This window comes from Triplophysa rosa, linkage group LG21 (assembly GCF_024868665.1).
Source record: "Triplophysa rosa linkage group LG21, Trosa_1v2, whole genome shotgun sequence".
In the NCBI taxonomy this organism is placed as follows: domain Eukaryota; kingdom Metazoa; phylum Chordata; class Actinopteri; order Cypriniformes; family Nemacheilidae; genus Triplophysa; species Triplophysa rosa.
The window spans coordinates 1,758,425-1,783,759 of record NC_079910.1 but is presented as its reverse complement, the minus strand read 5'-3'; the positions used below and the strand labels follow the sequence as shown (position 1 = coordinate 1,783,759).

The following is a 25,335-nucleotide window of genomic DNA, read 5'->3' as shown; positions in this document are numbered from 1 at the left end:
AAACTTAGTAGGCACATGAGAATTCACACTGGAGAACGGCCGTACACATGTGAGCAGTGTAGAAAGACCTTTACTAGTAACTGCCACCTAAAGAGACACTTAAAAATTCACACCAAAGAAAGATCTTATAAATGTGACCAGTGTGAAAGGACTTTTATTCGTAAAGACCACCTTAATGACCACATGAGACTTCACAATGGAGAGAAATCTCACCACTGCTCCTCATGTGGACGGAGTTTTAAAGATTCAACACGTCTTGAGACTCACAGGAAGAAGTTTTGCCAAGAGAGCCAAGTTCATCCACGTGAAAGTGTTCAGATCAGAAGATCCCTGAGATCTTCTGAAGTAGGCTATCTTGTTCAAATGACTAGTGATGGAGTTTGTCTTTGATCTTCACTGAATGTTTCTTATAAAACAATGTAATAATTCAGCAAAAGCATTTTGTACACTCTTATAAATAAAGGGTTCTTCACAGCGATGCCATGGAAGAAACATTTTTGTTTTTTCAAAGAACCTTGTAAATCAAATCAATTTCTTTTATACCTTTTTATAGTCTGTACAATCTTTTACACCATAAAAGGTTACAAGGTTCTGTGGATGTTAAAGGTTTTTTTTTTATGGAACCATAAAGACAAAAATGATTCTTCTATGGCATAGTGTAGCACTTTTATTTTTAAGAGTGGGAATGTTAATATTTTTTCAGAATTTTAAATTAATTTTATCAGTGGGTTCCTGACAAGAGTTGCAGTACTTGTTGGACAACCAGAGGTCAATAAATAAAATGTTTTCAGTTTTGTAGTCTTGTAAAGTTAAAGTGTCTGTGTTTACTTATAAGTTATGATCAGGTTAGTGGATGCAAATATTCATGTATTAAGAGTAATAAGAATTTTCTGGCCATTTACTTTTGAGTAGGTCTCCCAAAACGTTATGATATCTATAAATGTAACATTGTTTAAATGCGTTTAAGCTGTGAATTTTATTCTGTGTTTGTTGTTGTGTTATTTTCAGGATGTATGTGGTGTTTCTCTCTGTGATCAAACATCTCCAGATCTTCTGCTTTCTGTCTGTAATGAAGAGCAGAAGACATCAGTGAAGCTGCTGGACTGTGAGATGGAGCTGAAAACACAAATCAAAGAAGAACAAACAGATGACGGTGATGTGATTTATTCAGGTGTGTGTCTTCTCTACATGGTTAACCAGTAATGACATAAAGCCATGAACACTATTGTTATAGTTTCAGAGGTGCTCAGTGCATTTCTGTACTATGTGATACTGATCATAATGATTTTCTCTGTTCATTTCAGACCTGATGGAGGTGAAGGAGGAAAGTTCAGAACCGAATGAAATGGAGGAGAAACCTCATCATCCCATAATTGGAGAAGAATCTCTGAGCTGCTTGAACANTCCAAACTTAGTAGGCACATGAGAATTCACACTGGAGAACGGCCGTACACATGTGAGCAGTGTAGAAAGACCTTTACTAGTAACTGCCACCTTAAGAGACACTTAAAAATTCACACCAAAGAAAGATCTTATAAATGTGACCAGTGTGGAAAGACCTTTATTCGTTTAAAATGTCTTGAGACTCACAGGAAGAAGTGTTGTAAAGTTTATCCACATGAAACTGTTCGGATCAGAAGATCCCTGAGATCATCAGTAACGTGTTAAAATTACTTGTGATGGAGTTTGTGTTGATCTTCACTGAATGATTCGTTTCAAACAGTGTAATAATTTTGCAAAATAACATTTTGTAGTAATGTTAACATGAATTTATTTTTTCAGTGGGTTCATGACAAGGGCTTCAAGAGGTCAATAAATGAAAGGTTTTGTGATTTTGTTTGTGAAGTGTTTGTTTACTGATGATCAAAGTGTTTTTGAGGAGATGCAGCTCATCTGATTTACAGTCTGAAATTAAACCTGTTATTACACAATGAGCCATTTTGACGATTTGCCATGTGAGTGGATGCAAATATGTTTTAAGTATTAATAAGAATTTAGTCTAGAGTGATAGGTGAACGTTCCTAGTACTGTATTTTAAGAATTGGTTCGAAAATGCGAATAAGTTGTCTGCTTACAGTTGTCTACAGTGACATTTATGAAAAATACGACAAAAATAAACAACTGTAAACCATAGAGATGAGTAAACGGTAAATGACTTGTCAATCAGCCGCTGCGTCTCGCTTCAGTCCAGCAGGTGGCGCAAACGCAGCACGCGTCACATAAGACAGCGCGGGAAGAAACAGCAGCTCTCAATTTCACCTGCAGTAAGTTTTGTGTTGTTTGCTTTTCTTCATTTTAGTGACTCATGTTTGTATTTTTCCATCGCTGACTGTAGCTTTTTGATTTTAATTGACGCTTTTTTTTCAAGTTTGCTCCTCTCACAGTTAATCGTATTGTAATGGTGTTTTTGCGTTGTATGAGTGTGACGATTCTTTGATGTTGTGTTCAGATGTCCATGATGATGGTGCAGGTGGATGTGATGTGCTGTAAATCAGTAGGAACTGATCTGTCTATGCTGGATATTGATGATTTGATGACAGAAATCTGTCAGCTGAAGAAAGAGGTGAAGTTACTGGAGACAAAACTCAGAGAGAGAGACCAACTCAACAGAAAGGTTTGGACAGATTTGCACAGAAAGTTTTGTACAGATGTATCCAGGCTCTGAATGTTATTCTGTGTTTGTTGTGATGTTATTTTCAGGATGTATGTGGTGTTTCTCTCTGTGATCAAACATCTCCAGATCTTCTGCTTTCTGTCTGTAATGAAGAGCAGAAGACATCAGTGAAGCTGCTGGACTGTGAGATGGAGCTGAAAACACAAATCAAAGAAGAACAGACAGATGAAGATGATGTGTTTTATTCAGGTGTGTATCTTCTCTTCATGTTTAACCAGTCATGATATAAAGACATGAACACTATTGTAACAGATACAGAAGTGTTCAGTGCAGGGTTGCCGTCTTTGACTTTGTGGTTGGAGTGAGATTTTTTCGGCCAGGGTTGGGTGGGGTTGCTTGCAGGTTTTTTTTATTTAATATAAAAGATGATGACATAAGAGGATTCTCTTTCTTTTAAAAAACAGTATGAAAGTATTTAGGTCTTCCCTTATGAAAATGATCAATGTTTTTTCTTCTACAATTATACCATGGTCCAGGGGCCGATACCAGTATCGGTATCGGCCCGATACCAAGCTCATGTACTCGTACTCGTAATGACACACCGATACCAAAGACCGATACCTCACGTGACATACATAGAGCCCTATGATTTCTGCAATGTGGAAAACACGGACGGAATCGAGAAATCCAGGCATTTCCTAACTAGAAATTAGCGCTGAACAGCTAACGTAACAGTTAACAAAATATTCAGATACTGTTTAAATATGTATTCTGCTTGTTTTGCGTTACCGTGTGTGAAAGAGAGGTGCGGTTGCGTGTACTGAACACATTGTGCTTGTGGAGCTTTCAGCGCCAGCGTTTCACTGCACGAGGACACGAACACATTAACAAACACCATTTGTGGCGATCCGTCAAAATAAAACTCCGGTTAAATTGAACAAGTTATAATACACTCACATTTTACCACACCACCCCCCTTAATTTTTTTATTGTTTGACCACAGAGTATATTGTTTACTTTAGTAAACTGAAGTAAATGTGCTAGTAAAATTGTGTGCTACTTATCATAAAAAATAGAACTTGATTAAAAAATAGTACTTAAATTTAAGTAGACCTAAAAACGAAAAAAAAGAAAATGTACCAGTAAGATACTGGTTTATTAACATTATTGCACATTATACAGGCATCGGTTATAGGTATCGGTATCTGCGAGTACCAGAAAAAAATATCGGTACTCGTACTCGGTCTTTAAAAAATGGTATCGGTGCATCCCTAGTCAAAATGCAATGGATACAGATCAGCGCTGTTTTAAACTAGTTAAGAAGGTTTGGAGCTTCATCTGAACAACGTAGCCTAATCCTGACAGAAGGACAATCGTGTGAGCCGTTTTGTTGCTGTTACCTATTGAATTTAGATTAGATTAGATTAGATTCAACTTTATTGTCATTGCACATGGCAACGAAATGTGACCTCTGCATTTAACCCATCCAGAGAGTAGTGAACACAAACACAGCAAGTGGTGAACACACATACCCCCGGAGCAGTACCCCGGAGCAGTACAGGCACCTCAGTTGTTACCCGCCGGCACTGGGAATCGAACCGGCAACCTTGTGGTCACGAGTCCGACTCTCTAACCATTAGGCCACAACTGCCCCGCTTTCATGTTGGCGTGAGAGTTGTTTGAACAGAGTGAGATAGAGCCTGCGTGAGAGTTGACAACCCTCTCAGCGCATTTCTGTACTATGTGATACTGATCATAATGATTTTCTCTGTTCATTTTAGACCTGATGAAGGTGAAGGAGGAAAGTTCAGGATTGAATGAAATGAAGGAAAGTTCAGAAACGAATGAAATAGAGGAGAAAGACCATCATCTCATAACTGGAGAAGAATCTCTGACCTGCTTGAAGACTGAGAAGAATGAAGACAAAAATTCTCACATGTGCCCTCATTGTGGAAAGATCTTCACATTTAAATCCAATCTTAACAGGCACATGAGAATTCACACTAGAGAAAAATCGTATAAATGTGATCAGTGTGAAAAGATCTTCGTTCGTAAAGACCACCTTAAAGAGCACATGAAAGTTCACACTGGAGAAAAATCTTATAAATGTGATCAGTGTGGAAAGATCTTCGTTCGTAAATACAACCTTAATTTACACATGAGAGTTCACACTGGAGAGAAATCTTATAAATGTGAGCAGTATGGAAAGATCTTCAATCGTGAATACAATCTTAAAGAGCACATAAGAGTTCATACTGGAGAAAAATCGTATAAATGTGAGCAGTGTGGGAAGATCTTCGTTCGTAAATTTAACCTTAATTTGCACATGAGAATTCACACTGGAGAAAAATCCTATACATGTGATCAGTGTGGGAAGATCTTCAATCGTACAGACCACCTTAATGAGCACATGAGAGTTCACACTGGAGAAAAGCCTTACAGATGTGATCAGTGTGGAAAGAGCTTTTCGTGGACAACGTCTTTGAGAGATCATCTTCTCTATCATTCTGGAGTGAGATCATTTCAGTGTGAACTGTGCAGTAAAGCCTTCATTTCTGCAAATAACCTGAACCAACACATGAAGATTCATACAGACGCACTCATTCGTGACACAAAATAACAAACAGGCATACATGTAGTGATTTATTTATTAAAAATTGTGCACCAGTCCAGCAACTGTAAATAAACAAATATCTTCACTAGCATTGAACATGAAAAAAAGCTGAAACAAAAATCTCTTTATAATGGTTTACATAGTAAAACTGTCCACCCGTCAGTAGTAGACACTGGTTCATCTTCGAAATCAACGCCCTCTAGTGGCGAAACGGTATGACGTAACGAGGCCGTTCGCTAAAGTCACGTGACTTGGCCAGTTTGCCATGTAGGCTTGTTCAACTTGATGCGGTGCAGCAAGATCAGCGACAGACGTCAAAGTACCGCGAGAGCAATTCTAAAGCAAACTTTTTATGGTTTTTTGAATCGCTCTCGCGGTACTTTGATGTCATCCGCCTGTCAGATCTTGCGGCGCCGCATCAAGTCAAACAAGCCTACTGACACGCTTTTCGAAGTACTGATTCGAAACAAGATCCGTGAAGGTTTTGAACCTTCCTCAAGCGAGCATTGGGTGGGGCATTATTACACACTCATTCGTTAAAAAAAACACAGAAGCGTCACCTACGTAAGATATACAGTAGGTGGCGGTAATACTCCTGAGGAGTGAGCGGCAATTAACAACGCGAAGAAGAAGAAGCAAGCGGCAGCCGCCAGCCGCGCGCGAGTTTTGAGTGCGGGTTGCTGAAACAGCAGCTTATGTTTAGTTTGTTTAGTATTTTTGTAATTCATGGCGAGTTTGTGTCGCCTACGTACGTGATGTTTTTATCCAGACAAAGTTGCTGTAACGTTAGTCAAGATTTTTTTTCTTAATTTACAAATCTCTCTCGTGAAATATTGTGTTGCGCTGTGTGAGGGTCTGCACAGGGAATGACTGTCTGTATGTCAAATGTAAAAATGTTTTTAGGTAGATAACGTTAGTAAAGATCAGACTTGTCGTTTTGCTGTGAAGGATCAAACAAAAACCAGGTCACTGTGAATGAATGTGTTTGTTTTTTCGTCTTCTAGACTTAAAATTATGCGACTGCTCTGATCAAACTAGGGATGCACCGATATGTAAATTTTGTCCGATAGCGATAACCGATATATTGGCCGATATACAGTATCTAAATATTAATATAAAATTCCCTAAGACTGAAACAAAAGGCAAAACGTGGACAACTGCTTTTGTTTAAAACATTCACTGCGGAAAACAAGGTAATCATTAGTTGTTTTTTCCCCTGAAAATCATGTACAAAGCCTACTTTACACTAGTTAATGATTCTTTAACCTGCTAACTTTTCTGGTATATATATTTTTTAATAAACAAATTATAGATGTTCTTCCAGAGCAACCCATATTTTTTTTCTTAATAGCCACATGTCTAACAGGTCTCCAGACAGAAAGCATTCAGACAGCAGTCTGATTCAAACAATATGCTTTTGTTCCTAAAATGTACACATTCAGTAATATCTACATACTGTACATACATCAACAATGTTTTGCTGAAAGCAGTAAGGGAATGATCATGACAGAAAGACAGTATTGTTCTGTATTTTAACTGTGAGCAGCGTGCAGCTGAAGAAGTTTAACCAGAGGAAATGATTTATAGGCTAAAATATATCGGCCTAAATTTTATTATCGGCCGATACCGATAACATTCAAAATTAATTACTGCTGGACTGTGAGATGGAGAAGAAAACACAAATCAAAGAAGAACAAACAGATGAAGATGATGCATTTAACTCGAGTGTGTGTCTTCTGTTCATGTTTAACCAGTAATGACACAAAGATATGACCAATGATTCTTCACAGTCATATTGATCATAAAGTTCTCTTTTCATTTTAGACCTAATGGAAGTAAAAGAGGAAAGTTCCGGACCGAATGAAATTATTGAAGAAATTAATTTCATGACTGGGTAAGAATTTCTTACCCAAAAAGAGAGCAACAGACAAAGATTCTCATATGTGTCCTCAGTGTAAAAGTGCTTCACTTCACTTGTAAATACAGCCTTAATGCACACATGAGAATTAATTCTGGAGAACGGCCTTACACATGTGAGCAGTGTGGAAAGACCTTTGTTCATAAGTGCCACCTTAAGAGACGCATGGAAATTCATGCAGGAGAAAAGTCTTATGAATGTGAGCAGTGTGGAAAGAGTTTCATTCGTAAAGACCATTTTAACGTGCACATGAGAATTCACACTGGAGAACCGTCTTACAGATGCCATGAGTGTCAACATTTTTTATTGATTTCATCCTGACAAGCGCTGTTCGAATGACCTTTTTAAAAGTGTTTGGCAACCAAAGACCATTGAATAAAAGGTTTGTGTAAAGTGAAGTGTGTGTGTTTTTACTGATGACCAACATGTTATGAGCATATAATCTAATTCACAGTCTGCATTCTGAAATCAAACCTGTCATCACACAATGAGCCAAACTGACTGGATTTGCCAAAACCATGTTAATGAAAGCAAACGTTTGAATATCAAAGGATAAATTTGAGGCATTCAGAAGCAATTGACTTGATTTTCACAAGCAGATCTGCTATTTGCGTTTAAATTTTCTGCTGTTGTCTCTGCACTGCTGGTTTTGTGCTTTGATGAGTGTTGAATGCGCTCCTCTGCTGTCATTCTCAATGATTAAACAGGCAAAACAGATCGCTGTGTGAATATAGGTTTACATTGTTGTCATTAACGTTTATTTAACTTAATAGTATTACAACATATTACATTGCAACAATTTCTTAACTTTAAGACCCAAGTTCACAGACAGGGCTTTGCTTAAACCGGGTCTAAGTTGGATATTTTAGAAAAGCCATAGTAAAAAACATATTTTAATCATAATCATCATAAATTATATTCAGTTAAGACAGCGCGAACTTGCATTTTAATCTGGATTTGGTTTAAGCCTTGTCTGTGAAACCAGTCAAATGTGTTTCAGATGAATAGACCAACATTGGTCAGGTAACTGAGGTTATGTCAAAACCAATCATCATATGATTGTCACTGCTTAAGAGTAAAAAACGGCCTAACCTTGACCACACTATGACTTTTATTGAAACATGATCGAAATAAAAAATGGTAAACCAAAGAGATGATGAGAGTTCGTATTGTGAAGGACGCGTCATCCTCCAGTCCAGCAGGTGGCGCAAACGCAGCACGTGTCGCAGAAAACAGCGCGTGAAGAGCAACTCGCAGCTTCGACAGCGGTAAGTCTCGTGTTGTTTGTTTTTCAATACTTATTCAGATTCATATTTGTGTCTTTTTTTGCTTACTGTAGTAAACTGTTTTCTTTTCCGGACGCTTTTAAATCATGAGATGAGTTACTTCTGTAGTCTTGTGTAGTTTTTTTTCTTGATTTATGAAAGCTCCTCTCACATTTAGTCATACTGTAATGGTGTTTTTGCGCTGTATGAGTGTAAATATTATTTTGATGTTGTGTTCAGATGTCCGTCATGATGGTGCAGGTGGATGTGATGTGCTGTAAATCAGTAGGAACTGATCTGTCTATGCTGGATATTGATGATTTGATGACAGAAATCTGTCAGCTGAAGAAAGAGGTGAAGTTACTGGAGACAAAACTCAGAGAGAGAGACCAACTCAACAGAAAGGTTTGGACAGATTTGCACAGAAAGTTTTGTACAGATGTATCCAGGCTCTGAATGTTATTCTGTGTTTGTTGTGATGTTATTTTCAGGATGTATGTGGTGTTTCTCTCTGTGATCAAACATCTCCAGATCTTCTGCTTTCTGTCTGTAATGAAGAGCAGAAGACATCAGTGAAGCTGCTGGACTGTGAGATGGAGCTGAAAACACAAATCAAAGAAGAACAAACAGATGACGGTGATGTGATTTATTCAGGTGTGTGTCTTCTCTACATGGTTAACCAGTAATGACATAAAGCCATGAACACTATTGTTATAGTTTCAGAGGTGCTCAGTGCATTTCTGTACTATGTGATACTGATCATAATGATTTTCTCTGTTCATTTTAGACCTGATGGAGGTGAAGGAGGAAAGTTCAGAACCGAATGAAATGGAGGAGAAACCTCATCATCTCATAATTGGAGAAGAATCTCTGAGCTGCTTGAACATTGAACAGAATTTCTTGCCAAAGAATAGTCAGATAGCAACAGACAAACAATCTCCTACATGCGCTCAGTGTGGAAAGACCTTCAATCGTAAATCCAAACTTAATGCGCATATGAAAATTCACACGGGAGGAAAGCGTTACATGTGTGATCGATGTGGAAAGAGCTTCTCTTGTAAATACCAACATAATTCACACATGAGAATTCACACTGGAGAACATCTTCATACGTGTGATCAGTGCGGAAAGATCTTCACTCGTAAATCTGATCTAAATAAACACATGAGAATTCACACCGGAGAACGGCCTTACAGATGTCATCAGTGTGGAAAGACTTTTACTCGTAACTGCCACCTTAAGAGACACATGGAAATTCATACAGGAGAAAAATCGTATCGATGTGACCAGTGTGAAAGGACCTTCACTCGTAAAGACCAGCTTAATGCGCACATAAGAACTCACGCTGGAGAAAAGCCTTACACATGTGATCAGTGTGGAAAGAGCTTCATTCGTAAAGACCGACTTAATTTGCACGTGAGAGTTCACACTGGAGAAAAATCGTATAAATGCGATCAGTGTGGAAAGAACATTGTTTCTAAACAGAGCTTTCAAGATCACATGAGAGTTCACGCCGGAGAAAAGCCTTACACATGTGACCAGTGTGGAAAGAGCTTCATTCGTAAAGACCGACTTAATTTGCACGTGAGAGTTCACACTGGAGAAAAGTCGTACAGTTGTGATCAGTGTGGAAAGAGCATCGTTTCTAAACGCAGCTTTCAAGATCACATGAGAATTCACACCGGAGAAAAGCCTTACGCATGTGACCAGTGTGGAAAGAGCTTCATTAAAAAATGCATCCTTAAAGCTCACATGAGAGTTCACACCGGAGAAAAGCCGTACAGATGTGATCAGTGTGGAAAGAGCTTTGCATGGACATCGACTCTGAAAGTGCATCGTCGTCGTCATTCTGGAGTGAGATCATTTCAGTGTGAACTGTGCAGTAAAGCCTTCATCATTGCAGATGCGCTGAGGAGCCACATGACGATTCATTCAGATGTGAAGCCTCATGCTTGTTCCATCTGCGAAAAGACCTTCACACGAGTCTCCTATCTGAAAGAGCACGAGAAAACACACACGGCTGTGAAATCTCATATGTGCTCGGAGTGTGGCAAAACCTTCACTAGATCTGACCATTTGAAGAAACACCAGAGAAGGTCACACTGAAGAGAAATCTCACCACTGCTCCTCACGTGGATTTAATTTAAAAGAATCAAGACGTCTTGGGATTCACATGAAGAAGTGTTGCAAAGTTCATCCTCAGAAAACTGTTCAGAACAGAAGATCCCTGAGATGTTAAAATGACTAGTGTGTTGACCTTCACTGAATGTTTCTTGTCAAACTTTGTAATGATTTAGTAAAAAGGTATACACTCTAAAGAATGCTGGGGTCTTTTCAAATGAATCAGTAAGTTGTGTTCCAGGGCTAGTTATTTTAAGGAAACGTCACTAAGCTTCAGAGGTCGTCTTGCGCATGTGTGTGCGCTTTAATGAATTTCAAGTGGGCGTGGAGGCACAGATTACGTAAAATATAATTTTACAGTATTACTGATTACATTTCCGGTCTCGCACCATTCCAAACTAATATTAGGCTAATTTGTAACCTTTTAAAATAAATTCAAATTTAAATAAAATAATGCGAGCCGTTTTTAATAAACGTAAGGCTTTATGTGTTTGCATACATACTTTTAATTAGGTTTATTATTAAATCATAGGATGCATAAATAGTATGCACACCTTACAATTTCAGTACAAGTATTGTGACTTCAGTACAATTTATTATGGAAGTGCGTCTCATTACTTTTCTCTACTAACTACGTAATATTTGATGAGTCTCAGTTTATATAATAACAAATGTGACTTAAGTGACTTCTAGGACAGTTGTGGTATAATGGTTAGAGAGACAACTCCAAAGGTTGCATGTTCGATTCCCAGGTTAAGCTTTATTAGGTGGTCACCAGTGTTGGGTAAGTTACTCTGAAAAAGTAATTAATTACTAGTTACTAATTACATATTCAGTAGAGTAATTAGATTACTGTACAAATTACTCTCTCCAAAAAGTATTTAATTACTTTCTATATCTTATATCAACCTTGATTCAAGGATGGACATGAAACGGCTCTTTTAATTCATTCAAATAAATAAAATAAAACTACATAAAGTAGTATTATTAAATAACCAAAGTATTACAAATGTGAGAAAGATAAATTAATGAATGCATTTAAAAGTTAGACTTTGAATTTTGATGTACAGTGAGGGAAATAAGTATTTGATCCCCTGCTGATTTTGTAAGTTTGCCTACTTACAAACAAATGAAGGGTCTATAATTTTTATGGTGGGTTTATTTTAACTGATAGACACAGAATATTAAAAAAAATCAGGGGAAAAAAATGTTATATAAAGGTTATAAATTGATTTGCATTTCAGTCAGTGAAATAAGTATTTGATCCCCTACCAACTAGCAAGAATTCTGGCTCCACAGATTGGTTATGTGCCTATATGGACCGATTAGTCCTGTCACTTTAAGAAAGTACTCCTAAATCAGCTTGTTATGTATATAAAAGATGCCTGCCAACAGAATCTGTATCTTCCAGTTCAACCTCTCCACCACCATGGTCCAGACCAAATAGGTTTTAAAGGATGTCAGCGACAAGATTGGAGACCTGCACAAACCTTGAATAGGCTACAGACAGAAGCTTGGTGAGAAGGAGACAACTGTTGGTGTGATTATTTGGAAATAGAAGATATACAAAATAACTATCAAATGCCCTTGTTCTGGAGCTCCCTGCAATATTTCCCCAATGGGGTAAAGATGATCATGAGAAATGTTAAAGATCAGCCCAGAACTACACGGAAGAAGCCTGTTAATGATTTCAAGACAGTTGGGAACACAGTTAGCAAGCAAAACATTGGTAACACATTGGTAACACGCTATGCCACAGTAGACTGAAATCCTGAAGCACCCGCAAGGTCCTCCTGCCCAAGAAGGCCCGCCTGGCTCGTCTGAAGTTTGACAATGAACATCAAAATGATTCAGAAAAGGCTTTGGCGAAAGTGCTGGCACTGCTGTGAGACCAAAATGGACTCCTGTGTTTGGAGGGAGAGAAATGCTGACTATGAGCCCAAGAACATCATGTCTACAGAGAAGCACAGTGTTGGAAACATTCTGCTTTAGGGCTTTTTCTCTGCTACAGGTATACAGGATGACTTCACCGCATTGAGGGGCTGAGGGACGGGCCCATGTACCGTAAAATCTTGGACGAGAACCTCCTCCCCTTAACTAGGTCACTGAAGATGGGTCATGGATGAGCCTTTAACATGACAAAGACGCAAAACATATTGCCAAGACAACCAAATAGTGGCTTAAGGAGAAGCACATTAAATGTCCTAGCCAGTCTCTAGACCCTAGTCCTATAGAACCTCTGTGAAGGAGGCTAAAACTCCAATTTGCTGAGCGACAGCCAAGAAACCTTAAAGATTGACAGAGGAGTGGACTAAATGTATCCGGACACATGTGCAAACCTGGTGACCAACTATCAGAAATGTCTGACCTCTGTGCTTGCCAACAAGGGTTTCTCCACAAAGTACAAAGTTATGTTTTGCTTGGGGATCAAATACTTATTTCACTGACTGAAATGCAAATCAATTTATAACCTTTATATAACATTTTTTTCCCCTGATTTTTTTAAATATTCTGTGTCTATCAGTTAAAATAAACCCACCATAAAAATTATAGACCCTTCATTTGTTTGTAAGTAGGCAAACTTACAAAATCAACAGGGGATCAAATACTTATTTCCCTCACTGTATGTTCCAGTATTGTATTTAGTTAAATTACATCAGATGTAACTATAATTAAATTACCGGAAAAATAAGAGTAATCCCTTAATTTACTTTTTCAAGGGAAAAGTAATTAAATTACAGTAACTAATTACTTAGTAACTAGTTACACCCAACACTGGTGGTCACCTATGGCACGGTGTTCACAGATGAGATTTCCAACGATTACTTTAAGACTTAAGCTATACTGTATATTTCATGCGTTGCGCAGTAAAATGCCCATAACGCTGTTATTTGGTCATGAAATGTAGTTTTAAGAGTTGTAGTTTTAGTTTTGAGAGAATGTATCTGTTTTAAGTTCAAATGTGCGGTCGGTTAATAAAGATAGCGTCTGTTTGAAAATTTGCCCAAAGCAGCCTCACCTCGGACAGGTGCTCCTGAAATGTATAAATGAGCACAAATAAACGTGTATGTGTGTGTTTTATCCTTCAGTGTGTTTACTGTCCTTCAGAGCAAACAGAAATGAAATCAAGTTTCTTTTTTACTGTCATCCCAGCTCCAGCTTAGGCAATTCCATCCCCAACCAAGAGCAAAGACGGACTACTTGTCACATTAATGCTAAATTTTCAATGATAAGTATTAAATGCTAAACTTACATCACATGACAGCAGTTTGAAGTTATAGCTGCACTCAGTTACATTATGCCATTATTATTTTCCCTGCTTATAACATTCCTCTGTTGTCTGATATCAATCACAAAATAAGACAAATGAGACCCAAACAGTTTCAACAAATGAAATTTCTTAAATCACAACTAATAAACTCTCCCGATTCTTCATAAGCATTTACTGAGTAACTTTTAATCAGTCAGTGAGTGCAGCTGTGACGCGTCAGAGGAGATCTGGTCCTCCCGGCTGAGTCTGGTTCTCATTGGACTTTGGGTTCCTCGCCACAGGGCACAATGGCTGGCTTGCTCACCGGGAGACTGCATTTATGACATATTATTAGATATTATTTACTAGAATGTTCTTGTTTGCTCTATAAACACCATGCGCTGTGCTGTGTTTTACATTTTCTGTGTTTTTCTGTTTTTTTCTGCTGTAAAGCTGCCTTGGAACAATCAACATTGTGAAAAGCGCTATATAAATAAAATAAAATTGAATTGAATCATTTCACCACAATATCAGCGACTCCGTGCACCTGAATGAGCTGACGGCAGTCCATCGATGCCAGAAGCTTCTGAGGGCCGGAGAACATCACTAACAAACACGCAAACATTTGAATAATACAGCCATGAACATCATACTGAACACATTTATCACATGGCAACTGAGGTAAAATACCAGAGTAAAGATGCTCAAATGATGAAACGCGATTACACAAACTCAAAGAAGTGAAATAAACCGCTTTCTATCTAAACACTCTTAAACACTACATGTTTATTGAATCAGTGAAAGAAACAAACTCACTTGCCACAGTCAGTCAGCCGAGCCGTGACGTCACACCACATGAACGCGCGCTCTCTGTCATATTTAGAGACTGCGCTAAAATAATAACCAACGAAAGTAAATGAATATTTTACATTTTACAAGGATAGGGTAATTTTTGAGTAATGATGATTGTACAATCATTATTAATTTCCTATCATAATAATCAATGGAGGAGTTAGGTGTGAAATAACTGCTGACAGTACAAAACATCACTTTAAAAGCACAGAAACACACAAGAGTTACTTAACATCTAAAGCCACTGGGAAATAAATAAAACATAGTGATTGGCTGATGGAACAACAAGAATGCATATTCATGAAGATGTGGGCGGGACTACGACATCACTTTTTTCACAGACGAGTGAAAGACGGTGAATGTGAAAGTAAAACCAAACCTAACTAAACGCTTTAGCGATATCTCTTCAAACATCCGAATAGTCATTCAGACTCTCTGAATAAAGCTGAGATTCACTCACAGGTAAGTGAAGTAAAGTTTAGTAGAGCTGAAGGAAAGTTTTTCCTGCCGTGGCGTTACACAACTTAAAACCCTGAGAAACAGGAAGTAACAGACAAAAAAACATGAAAATGAAAAGGTGAACTACATCTAATAAAAATGTGTTGAGATGTATTTTGTTTCTGAAAATAACTTCAAGATCTTAATTATTTATACAATTTAAGTTTTTGCTTGAGCAATATACCTGTAGATATTACATGACATCGTTTTCTTCAGTCATGGCGATGGCGTCCTCTAGTGGTCCATTAGATGAAGAGCTTCAGTGTTCTGTGTGTCTGGATGTGTTCAATGATCCAGTCACCACTCCATGTGGACACACCTTCTGCAAAACCTGCCTGAACGAATGCTGGGAAAACACAGAGAACTGCGTCTGTCCATTCTGTAAAGAAACATTCATGAAGAGACCGGATCTGAAGATCAACACCACACTCAGAGAGGTTGTAAAGCACCTTCTTGTGCAAAATCTGGAGAAATCTAGAGAGGTCGTTCAGCACTTTAAAGAAAAGATTCATCTGGATAAACCTGCTGTTTTCTGTGACTTCTGTACTGAGAAGAAAAAAGCTCTGAAGACGTGTCTGATGTGTCAGAGCTCTTACTGTCAAACTCATCTGGAGCCTCACACGAGAGTCCAGCGTCTGAAGAAACACACACTGATCAATCCTGTGATCAATCTGGATGATTATATATGTCAGAAACACGAGAGACCTCTGGAGCTCTTCTGTCGAGATGATCACACGTGTGTTTGTGTCTTCTGTACTGAAGGAGACCACAAGACTCACAACACTGTCTCTATAGAGGAGGAGAGCAGACAGAGGAAGGCAAGAAATACTTTCAACCATTTGTTCTTTCTGTCATGAGATGGAACAGATGTGATGACATGTGATTTTCTCTCTCTCTTTAGACTCAGCTGGTAAAGACACAGACAGACACGCAGCAGATGATTCAGGACAGAATCAAGAAGATTCAAGACATCGAACACTCAGTAGAGCTGATGAAGGTGAGCGAAAATATAGCTGAAATATAAATATAGAAGTAAGTCCAGTAGATGTGATGTATGATGTGTGATGTATCAGAGAAAGACAGATCAAGAGAAAGCAGACAGTGTGGAGATGTTCAGAGATCTCATCCGCTCCATCGAGAGATGTCAGTGTGATGTACTGAAGATGATGGAGGAGAAACAGAAAAGAGCAGAGAAACATGCTGAAGATGTGATGAAAGATCTGGAGCAGGACATCAGTGAACTGAAGAAGAGAAACGTTGAGCTGGAGCAGATCATGTCAAACACTGAAGATCATCTTCATCTCATACAGGTCACTCTTCATCAATCACAAAACATCATCATGACACTTCACTTCATCACTTCACATCTCTTCTCGTGTAGATTTCTTCATCTCTGTGCACACCTGTCAACATGAAGAACTGCTCTGACATCAGTGTTGATACTTCTGACCGTCTGAACACTGTGACACCTCTGACTCAACTGAAACAGACTCTGGATCACAAACTAGATCAAACAGGTGACTTATAGATTCACATTTGTTAGTGTTTGCTAGTCTCTGATCTCAGTAAATATTTAGATTTAAAGCAACAAACTCTAGTTACAGTTTTTATGATTGTAGAAGCGTTTTTCTAAGTTTTAAGTTGACTGAACACATGTTTGTCCATCGAGTAGACTTTATGTGCATTTGTCATTTGTGTTGACAGTGTTGATGAAGAAGCTGTTTGCAGGTACAGTGTGATGTTCACTCATAAACACTAAAAACACACATCATATTTACATTTACAGATTATTTACACACTGTTTTAAATATCTCGCACATAAACATGTTTATATTCTGAAGATCTGATTGATATTCTGATCTCTTTCAGTGGATGTGACTCTGGATGCTGATACAGCTTCACCATATCTGATTCTGTCTGATGATAGAAAACAAGTGAGACATGGAGACGTAAAGCAAGACGTGTCAGATAATCCAGAGAGATTTGATAAATGCTCATGTGTTCTGGGAAAGGAGGGATTCTCCTCAGGGAGATTTTATTTTGAGGTTCAGGTCAGTGGAAAAACTGAATGGGATTTAGGAGTGGCCAGAGAATCTATTAACAGAAAGGGCCGGATCAGACTGAAACCAGTGAATGGATACTGGACTGTGGCTCTGTGGAACGAGAATGAATATAAAGCTCTCGATGATTCTCTTGTCTCTCTGTCTCTGAGTGTGAGTCCACAGAAGGTGGGTGTGTTTGTGGATTATGAGGAGGGTTTGGTCTCTTTTTATGATGTGGAGTCCAGATCTCATATCTACTCGTACACTGGTCAAACTTTCACTGAAACTCTCTATCCATACTTCTGCCCATCTCTTAATGATGAAGGTAAAAACTCAAAGCCTCTGATCATCTTACCTGTGCGTGAATGAATGAACCAGTAAATTATTGACTGAATGAATGTGAGATTGAATGAATAAATACTCCACTAAGAACTTGAAATGATTAAAGGAATAGATCACCAAAAATGACATCATCACTCACCCTCATGTTTTATTCGTGAAACACAAAAGACGATTATAGGAATCTTTACACAGCTCTTTTCACACCACACTTGTCAATCTCACAAAAAGGATAAAAATAACATGTTCAGTTTCTACAAATGTGAGAATCCTCTATTAATAGTGCAAAACCCAATTTAGCCAAACTAATTTATTCAACCTTGAATAAAATAATAAATGCAAATCATACAGAACGATCTTTACATTTTTACAAATAGTTTAGAAAACAACTTGTCTTTAAATATATTACAATATTTGGGTAAGAATGTGTGGCAGGCAGTTTAGTTTCTCAACTTTACATTTTAAATAGACATTATTTACTGTTATGTGTTTTGTTATGGACATTGAAGAGGGATTTATGAGTTGATAAACTTACACTTATGTGAACAAACAGACAGACTGTAAGTGTTATGAACTGTGTGAGATCTTTATTGTTGACAAACAAATGTGATTCTTCTGAGCACCAATAAACGTGTATGTGTGTGTTTTATCCTTCAGTGTGTTTACTGTCCTTCAGAGCAAACAGAAATGAAATCAAGTTTCTTTTTTACTGTCGTTTCACCACAATATCAGCGACTCCGTGCACCTGAGTGAGCTGACGGCAGTCCATCGATGCCAGAAGCTTCTGAGGGCCGGAGAACACGAGGACAAACTTCTCCATCAGTGTCACTGTCGCCAGCTTCTCCACATCGCTGACAAACACACAAACGTGTGAATAATACAGCCATGAACATCATACTGAACACATTTATCACAGAATAAACCTGCTCTCACCCATAGAGGATCTTTCTGACGCTCTGCATTCCCAATCCCTCGATCCGGAACAGAACGTTCTTCAACACCTGCTGCAGTGGATTCTGAAACGAGATCTTGACCGTCAGCTCTTTACCCATCACAGCTTCTCCTACAGGCTAGAAAACACAACAAACACAAGTCAACAAACACATTTGAAGAGGTTTTCTCCGTCAGATGCAGATGATGAATGATTGTATTTGACTCACGGTGATGGTGAGATCTGGTGTTCGCAGTCTGAAGTTGAACTGAGTGGCCAGAATCTGTTTGGTTTGATTGACTCGTCCGGTGACGGTGAGCATCAGAGCTCCCTGATCCACCAGATGATTCATATACTCTCCATACTGCAGGATCCAGGGAATAGATTTGACTGAAGAACACACCAGAACATATGACACAAATAACACTTCATTCTGAATCAGATAAACTGTGTTTTAGTCAACGGATCCTCACTCTCTTGAGGTTTGAGGATGACAGGAACACGTTCTTTCTTCAGCGATGCTTTCAGAACTCCAGTGTAATACATGACCAGCACCTCACACAGAAGGGTTGTGTTGCGCTGAACTGAACTTCTGTTCTTCAGGACCAGACTCAGTTTGGCATCACCGCCCATACGAGGCCCCGCCCCCTCCATAATGATTTCAACCGTCACGTCTTTGGCCGAGGGGAAGGGATACATCATCGGTTTAGAGCCGTAACGACTGGCCGTCTCTACAGCCATACGCTCCTCCACTGAACCTGAAACATGATGGAAGTGTGTAAGTTACATTTATATGTCAGTGCTTGTGGAGGTGACATCACTGTAATGTCTATAAAGAGTGTTTTCGGACACTCTTGAATGTGTTCATCTACTTCAAACAATGCAGATAAAGTGCATTTGGAGATGTTTTGTTACCCTCTGGGTGTTTGTAGAGGTGTGTGATCTCGACACGCATGTCTGAGCCCACGGCTTTAGTGCTGATGTGCTGACCGATGGAATTCTTCTCCACATGGACTTGAGAGAAACTCCCATCAGCTTTCCTCTTCCAGAAGATTTTATCACTGTTCACCTGAAACACACGATTCAATTTAACCAGACGCAAATAACAAATAATTGACTTATCACGGATTCTACATCTGAAACTTCATAAAGTTGAGAAACAGAGATTTGATGTGAAGATGACAGGACTCACTTCAGCAAACACAAACGGTGTGTCATACTTCAGGTTGACCTGTCCGTTACGGACGGCGGTGACAGAGGTCGGACCGCAGCGGTAGGAACCCTGACTGGGCTCTTGAGGGGTGGAGTCGACCACCTGCCACCCCCCATGACCCACCGGGAGATCCGGCCGAGCCATCCAGGACTCATTCCATACATGAAAGTTCCTGTGGAGAGAGCGAGAGAGAGGGGGAGAGAGAGAGGGAGAGAGAGAGAGGGAGGGAGGGAGAGAGAGAGAGAGAGAGGAGCGGGTAGGAGTAGAGGAGGAGGGAGGAGGGAGGAGGCGATGTGAGGGAGGGGGGGAGGAGGGAGAGAGAGAGAGAGTAGAGCGAGAGAGAGGGAGGGGGAGGTAGGGAGAGAGACCAAGAGAGAGAGCGGGGTGGGAGGAGGAGAGAGTGAGAGGGGAGGAGAGTGAGAGGGAGGGCGGAGCGAAGGAGAAGAGTGGAGGGAGGGAGGTGGAAAAGGGAGTAGAGAGAGAGAGAGAGAGTAAGAGAGAGGAGAGGGAGAGAGGAGAGGGAGGAGAGAGAGAGAGAGAGAGAAGAAGGAGAGGAGAGAGCAGAGAGGGAGGAGAGGAGAGAGGGACGAGGAGGAGAGAGAGAGAGAGAGAGAGGAGAGAGGAGAGAGAGAGAGAGAGAGAGGAGAGGAGAGAGAGGGAGGGAGGTGAGAAGAGAGAGGAGGGAGGGGAGAAGGTAGAAGGGAGGGAGGGTATGAGAGAGAGAGGAGGGGAGGGAGAGTGAGAGGGAGAGGGACAGAGAGGGAGGGAGGAGGAGAGGGAGGGAGAGAGGGAGGGAGGGAGGGGGGAGAGGGAGAGGGAGGGAGGGAGGGAGGGGGAGGAAGAGACTGGATGAAGGTGCGGGAGGGAGAAGGAGGAAGGGAGAGGGTGAGAGTGGGAGGGAGGGAGGAGAAGGGAGAGGAGAGAGGAGGGAGGGAGGGGGGGAGAGGAAGAGAGGGAGGAAGAGGGGAAGGAGAGGGAGAGAGGGAGGGAGGGAGAGAGGGAGAGGGAGAGAGGGAGGGAGGGAGGGGAGGGGAGGGGAGGGAGAGGGAGAGAGAGAGAGAGAATGAGCCGACAATGACATAAATAACTTGTGATCATTCTTATGGTTGTGTTTCTCGTACCAGACAGAATCATTCGTACGTTCTTTAATGACCTCCAGTTTGTCATCGATGTAAATGTCTGTTGTCATGGAGAGGTCTGTGTCGTGGGCGGAGCTAAAGTTTGTCACACAGCGGGTAGGAATTCCCAAACATCTCAACACTGAAGGAGAGAAACAGTTAAAAAAGACTTCAGAAATATACAGTGACAATAAACATTGAAGTTGTGATTTCCACCTGACTGACAATGGCTAACTAACGTTAGTTACACAAGATGGCGCCGGTGAGCTTTTGGGACGCCAGAGACAGCAGAGTAATTTCCGGTCGAAGTGAATTGTCACATTATTGCAAAAGTCATCCGTTTATTTAGTATTTGATGACCTGTTGCTAAGGTGTTCAGTGTGGTTGCTAACCAACCGTTAACAAGTTCTCGCCTGAGTTTGTGACTCCAGCGTAGACCCAACATTGAGCGAATTTCACGGGTGTTCCTGAACTCTTGTAGTATTGTCTCAGAATGTCTCCACTGCCGCTCCAGGCTGTCGGCGCGGTCCCGCCCTCAAAACTCTCTGACCAATTACCTTCCAGTATACCCCGGTCATCATTAGAGTTAACCTATCACAGACAAGACATGAAAACGATTTAACATTATATTCTGCTTGTAGTAATACTAGTAAGACAAATATATTCATATAGAACCTCACCAAAATACACCTTAAGTTGCTTTAGTTTAGATTAAAGTGTGTGGCCTGTGCATGAATGTTCATATAAAATGTAGATTTACGTCTGATGAAGAATAAAACTCACGTGAGCTGATATAACTCTGCACACGGTCACCGGATCACCCCACGCCGTCACGGAGACTCGCGCTCTCTCCAACACAAACAGAGAAGCTTCAAGAACATCCTCTTCAAACTGACACAAACAAGTTTATTAAGTCAGAACACGAATAGCCGTCAAAGGAAAGAAAGATGTTTGGGTCCAGATGATGCACTCTAAACCCATTAGTCTCTATATCTCCACATATGTAATCAAATGATAGTTTCTGATTTGATTCTGTCATTCACAGTACTAAAAAGAATTAAAGTATATTAAGTTCTATATAAACTAGTCTATATATTTTGTGTGCTACAGTTTAAAGTATAATGTTGTGGTTCAGTTTAGATTTTGTTTAGACTTCTTTGAAGAAATTATTTTAAATCTTTTATGACAATAATAATAATCTTCCAAGAGAGATGTAATTTAAAATCAAACAAAGCATGCATTAAAATCACCCAAAACAGACTAAAATCAACATGTCTACAAGTGTTTGGTTCGTTTTATAACAAGTACACATCTTGCTTAATATGGGAGGCAAATTCTGCCAAATTTAAATAAATTAATTAAAAATTAAAATGAAAACCAGATTAGCAATTTCATTATACACAACTGCGCGCACAATATGTGCCAAAATGAAAAATAAAATGAAATGATTTTATTTTCATTTTTACACTGACAATGCGTTGTTATGGAAGGCAAATCCTGCCAAATTTAAATAAATTAATTAAACGATGAAAATGAAAACCAGATTAGCAATTTCATTATACACAACGCACAACACTATTAAGTGCAGGCCTGTGTCACTGCGCCGTGGGAGAAAAAAAAACATTTGAATGAACTAATAGTGTTTAGAATGAGTCTAACAATGTTTTTTGCTATGACAGCTGAACTTCAAGGAGGAATTTAAACAGACGCATCATTTAAAACATGCATTCATAACATAGTGCAGCACTTCGTATAACGATTGGCTCATAATCATAATGAATGAAGTAGGCGGGGCTGATTTAAACACATATGAGCCGATCTCGTATGATGATACCATAAGCGAATTGGTCTGCGCACCGCGCGCGTGAAGTTAAACACACCTTATCAACCTCAAACCGAACATTACGATGGATTCTATTGTGCTGAGAAAGATGGCTTTGTTTATGTTTTCTTAAAAGCAGTCACAGTGTAATGATGATAGCGTGCTCGGGTGCGGATGGTAATGTACAGTGTAAGAGCAGGTCAGCGGCGGAGTGGGGACAATCGCGCTCCGGCATGTTTCAGGGCACGCTAGAGATACACGGCTCTCCAATGCTTTAGTTTGTTCATCTGTTCAGACGTCTGTTAACTTATCAGAGATGCAGAGCACCACACAACAACTTTTCGGTATTGCACCAGGCACAGTCATCGTGATCATTACAAAGCGCTAAGGCCAAGCGCCTGACAAGGTCTACACACGTTCGTTCGAATAAATGGATATGACGTTTTTGTGGGCGTTCCCAGTAATGCAGACGCTCATCCACACCCACTGATTAACATGTAATTTGCATGACTTTGAACAAGAAAACGAAAACGAAATTAAAGAGAGGAGAAAATCAAATGAAAATCAAACTTTACATTTTAATTTGAATTGTGTCAGTATTATTGCGTGAACATTAATAAAACCTTTGTAAAAAATGTTTTTGCAATTTCTTTTTCACATTTGCCTTTTCATTTTCATATTGGCAGTCTTGACTCGAGATTTTAGTGAAATGAAATGTCAAATCACCAATTGCATTTTCTTTTTCAATTTGACAGGGACAACGCATTATCAGTGTAAAAATGAAAATAAAATAATTTCATTTTGTTATTTATTTTGGCACATATTGTGCGCACAGTAATGTATAATGAAATTGTTAATCTGGTTTCATTTTCATCGTTTAATTAATTTATTTAAATTTGGCAGGATTTGCCTTCCATAGGCTTAATGCCAAACACTAGAATGTTTTATTGGGTTTTCAACTGAAGAGTTTGTTTCCAAATGAGATAACTCAGTTTTTTTATTCAAAAATCATGTTTTTTATTATGTTATCAAGTTTTTATTGTGTTAGTTTGCTGTATTTTTAATTAATATGGCTTAAATCAAAACAAACCAACTGCAGTTTGATTGATATTCATTTGAATGCTCAATAAAAAAAACATGATTTTTGAAAATATTTAAAAACTGAGTTATCTCATTTTGGAAATAAACTCTTCCAATATTGTTGTGGACTTAAATAAAATAAAGAAAGAGCTCCACTTGCTGTATAATAATAGTTTCAGTTCTCACCTGAGCAAAGTTCCAGGTTCTGGTTCCGATTTGCAGCTCAGTACCGTAGTAAATTCTTCCCATGTTGTTCAGAACACATTCTCTCCGCTCAGCTTCATTATCTAAATACACCGGATCATCTGAGAGAGATTTAAACATACAGTGTCATTTTCATGCAGTACATAAAGATAAATGAGTTTTATTCTGTGTGTCTGTGTACCTTCACACCAGGGGTTAAACAGCACGTAGAGTTCATTATTCTGAGCGTATGGAAATATCATCCTGCCCTTCCGTGAATACGTCACCACAGAGACTTTATACTGGCCAATAGAAGCGCTGGCTGGAGTGTTGACTGACAGTCTGATCTTTGTGTCTTTCTGCTCCACGATCTTCATCTCCCATCGGCCGTCTTCCAGTTCATCCACTAACCAAACCAAGATGCGAATCCCTCGAACACTCGTGAACATGTAATCTGTGTCATAAACAAAACACAAAGACGTGAGGGTTAGAGATAACTGCGTTATGATTTAATCAAGCTGATGCGAACCAATAAAGGCAACGTCTAAACATCTTATGTGAAGAAAAACTTCATAGTATACCACAATATTTACTACAGTTCACCACAGTTTACCATAGTAGATATTGAAGTATGCTGCAGTATTAATTACCATTTACCACGGTTTACTATAGTAGATATTGAAGTATACTACCGTGTTTACTACCATTTACCATGATTTACTATAGTCAATATTGAAGTATACTACAGTTTTATTCACTAAAGTTTATCATGGTTTACTACAGTTAATATTGAAGTATACTACATTATTTACTACCATTTACCATGGTTTACTATAGTAGATGTTGAAGTATACTACAGTATTCACTAAAGTTTATCATGGTTTACTACGGTAAATATTGAAGTAGACTACAGTATTTTTCATGTGGGATTGTAAAACTGTGCTGGCGCTCTGCTTTCAGCTTAATGGTTTTCATGAAATCATTTGTCATTGACTCCACTTTAATTCTACTATTAGTGTAAAGAAATAAAGATTTAGGAGGGGCAGATAATCCTGGATTATATGTCATAACAATGAGTCTGGCATAAATCCAAGCGTTACGTGACTCATGAGACTCAGGAATGAATGATTAATACATTCTTCAGTCTGAATAAACACACTTTTACAGATAATTGATTTAACCGTTGAAATGTTGGAGAATTGACATTAATCTTCTTTTTTTCCATTACCTCTCTCTCTCTTTGTCACAAAACGGATTTACCATTCAAACAATGTGTTACTTCACAAAACATACAACAAAAACATCACAATACTCTCATTTCCCAGCGCTTGCTTTGTCAACGTGTTATGGATGACAGGTGAATACAGAAAAACTATTCAACAACACTTCTGCACAGAAACCCAACAGATGGAAGTGAACATTATTCTATATAGTTTGACACATCGTTGACATCTCTTCTCAAACCATTTTTAAGA

The 25,335-nt window shown here is 39.1% G+C and overlaps 4 protein-coding genes across 4 annotated transcripts in view; 3 read left to right on the top strand and 1 right to left on the bottom strand.

The window, feature by feature from the left end:
* LOC130545299 (zinc finger protein 320-like) lies at positions 1-1,426 on the top strand. Its single transcript, XM_057319734.1, has 3 exons — positions 1-345; positions 1,009-1,171; positions 1,305-1,426. Exons 1-3 carry the CDS (start codon positions 16-18, stop codon positions 1,424-1,426), a joined length of 615 nt encoding a protein of 204 aa, XP_057175717.1. The 5' UTR covers positions 1-15.
* A 725-nt stretch (positions 1,427-2,151) lies between these two features.
* Positions 2,152-10,754, top strand: LOC130545032 (gastrula zinc finger protein XlCGF57.1-like). The gene is made up of 4 exons (XM_057319326.1): positions 2,152-2,264; positions 2,450-2,614; positions 2,701-2,863; positions 9,199-10,754. The coding sequence occupies exons 2-4, from the start codon at positions 2,450-2,452 to the stop codon at positions 10,515-10,517; spliced, it is 1,647 nt and encodes a 548-aa protein (XP_057175309.1). The 5' UTR covers positions 2,152-2,264; the 3' UTR covers positions 10,518-10,754.
* Positions 10,755-14,951: 4,197 nt separating this feature from the next.
* Positions 14,952-18,162, top strand: LOC130545263 (E3 ubiquitin-protein ligase TRIM21-like). The gene is made up of 7 exons (XM_057319694.1): positions 14,952-15,096; positions 15,349-15,950; positions 16,034-16,129; positions 16,206-16,442; positions 16,514-16,649; positions 16,837-16,860; positions 17,002-18,162. Exons 2-7 carry the CDS (start codon positions 15,351-15,353, stop codon positions 17,541-17,543), a joined length of 1,635 nt encoding a protein of 544 aa, XP_057175677.1. The 5' UTR covers positions 14,952-15,096; positions 15,349-15,350; the 3' UTR covers positions 17,544-18,162.
* Positions 18,163-18,215: 53 nt separating this feature from the next.
* Positions 18,216-25,335, bottom strand: part of LOC130545262 (protein-glutamine gamma-glutamyltransferase K-like) — a 9,775-nt gene continuing 2,655 nt past the window's right edge. Inside the window, exons 4-14 of the mRNA XM_057319693.1 lie at positions 24,063-24,314; positions 23,864-23,982; positions 21,559-21,666; positions 21,189-21,366; positions 20,779-20,917; positions 19,637-19,829; positions 19,360-19,513; positions 18,918-19,202; positions 18,674-18,834; positions 18,447-18,583; positions 18,216-18,364 (exon numbers count right to left, since the gene is read on the bottom strand). Coding sequence (XP_057175676.1) covers positions 18,220-18,364; positions 18,447-18,583; positions 18,674-18,834; positions 18,918-19,202; positions 19,360-19,513; positions 19,637-19,829; positions 20,779-20,917; positions 21,189-21,366; positions 21,559-21,666; positions 23,864-23,982; positions 24,063-24,314 — 1,871 coding nt within the window. The 3' untranslated portion in view covers positions 18,216-18,219. The remainder of the gene's footprint in view (positions 18,365-18,446; positions 18,584-18,673; positions 18,835-18,917; positions 19,203-19,359; positions 19,514-19,636; positions 19,830-20,778; positions 20,918-21,188; positions 21,367-21,558; positions 21,667-23,863; positions 23,983-24,062; positions 24,315-25,335) is intronic.

Coding starts and splice junctions, on each gene's coding strand:
- LOC130545032 (XM_057319326.1), top strand. CDS start 2,450: ATGTCCATGATGATGGTGCAGGTGGATGTGATGTGCTGTAAATCAGTA. Junction 2,615..2,700: donor GAGACCAACTCAACAGAAAG/GTTTGGACAGAT, acceptor TGTTATTTTCAG/GATGTATGTGGTGTTTCTCT. Junction 2,864..9,198: donor AGATGATGTGTTTTATTCAG/GTGTGTATCTTC, acceptor TGTTCATTTTAG/ACCTGATGGAGGTGAAGGAG.
- LOC130545263 (XM_057319694.1), top strand. CDS start 15,351: ATGGCGATGGCGTCCTCTAGTGGTCCATTAGATGAAGAGCTTCAGTGT. Junction 15,951..16,033: donor AGGAGAGCAGACAGAGGAAG/GCAAGAAATACT, acceptor CTCTCTCTTTAG/ACTCAGCTGGTAAAGACACA. Junction 16,130..16,205: donor ACTCAGTAGAGCTGATGAAG/GTGAGCGAAAAT, acceptor GTGATGTATCAG/AGAAAGACAGATCAAGAGAA.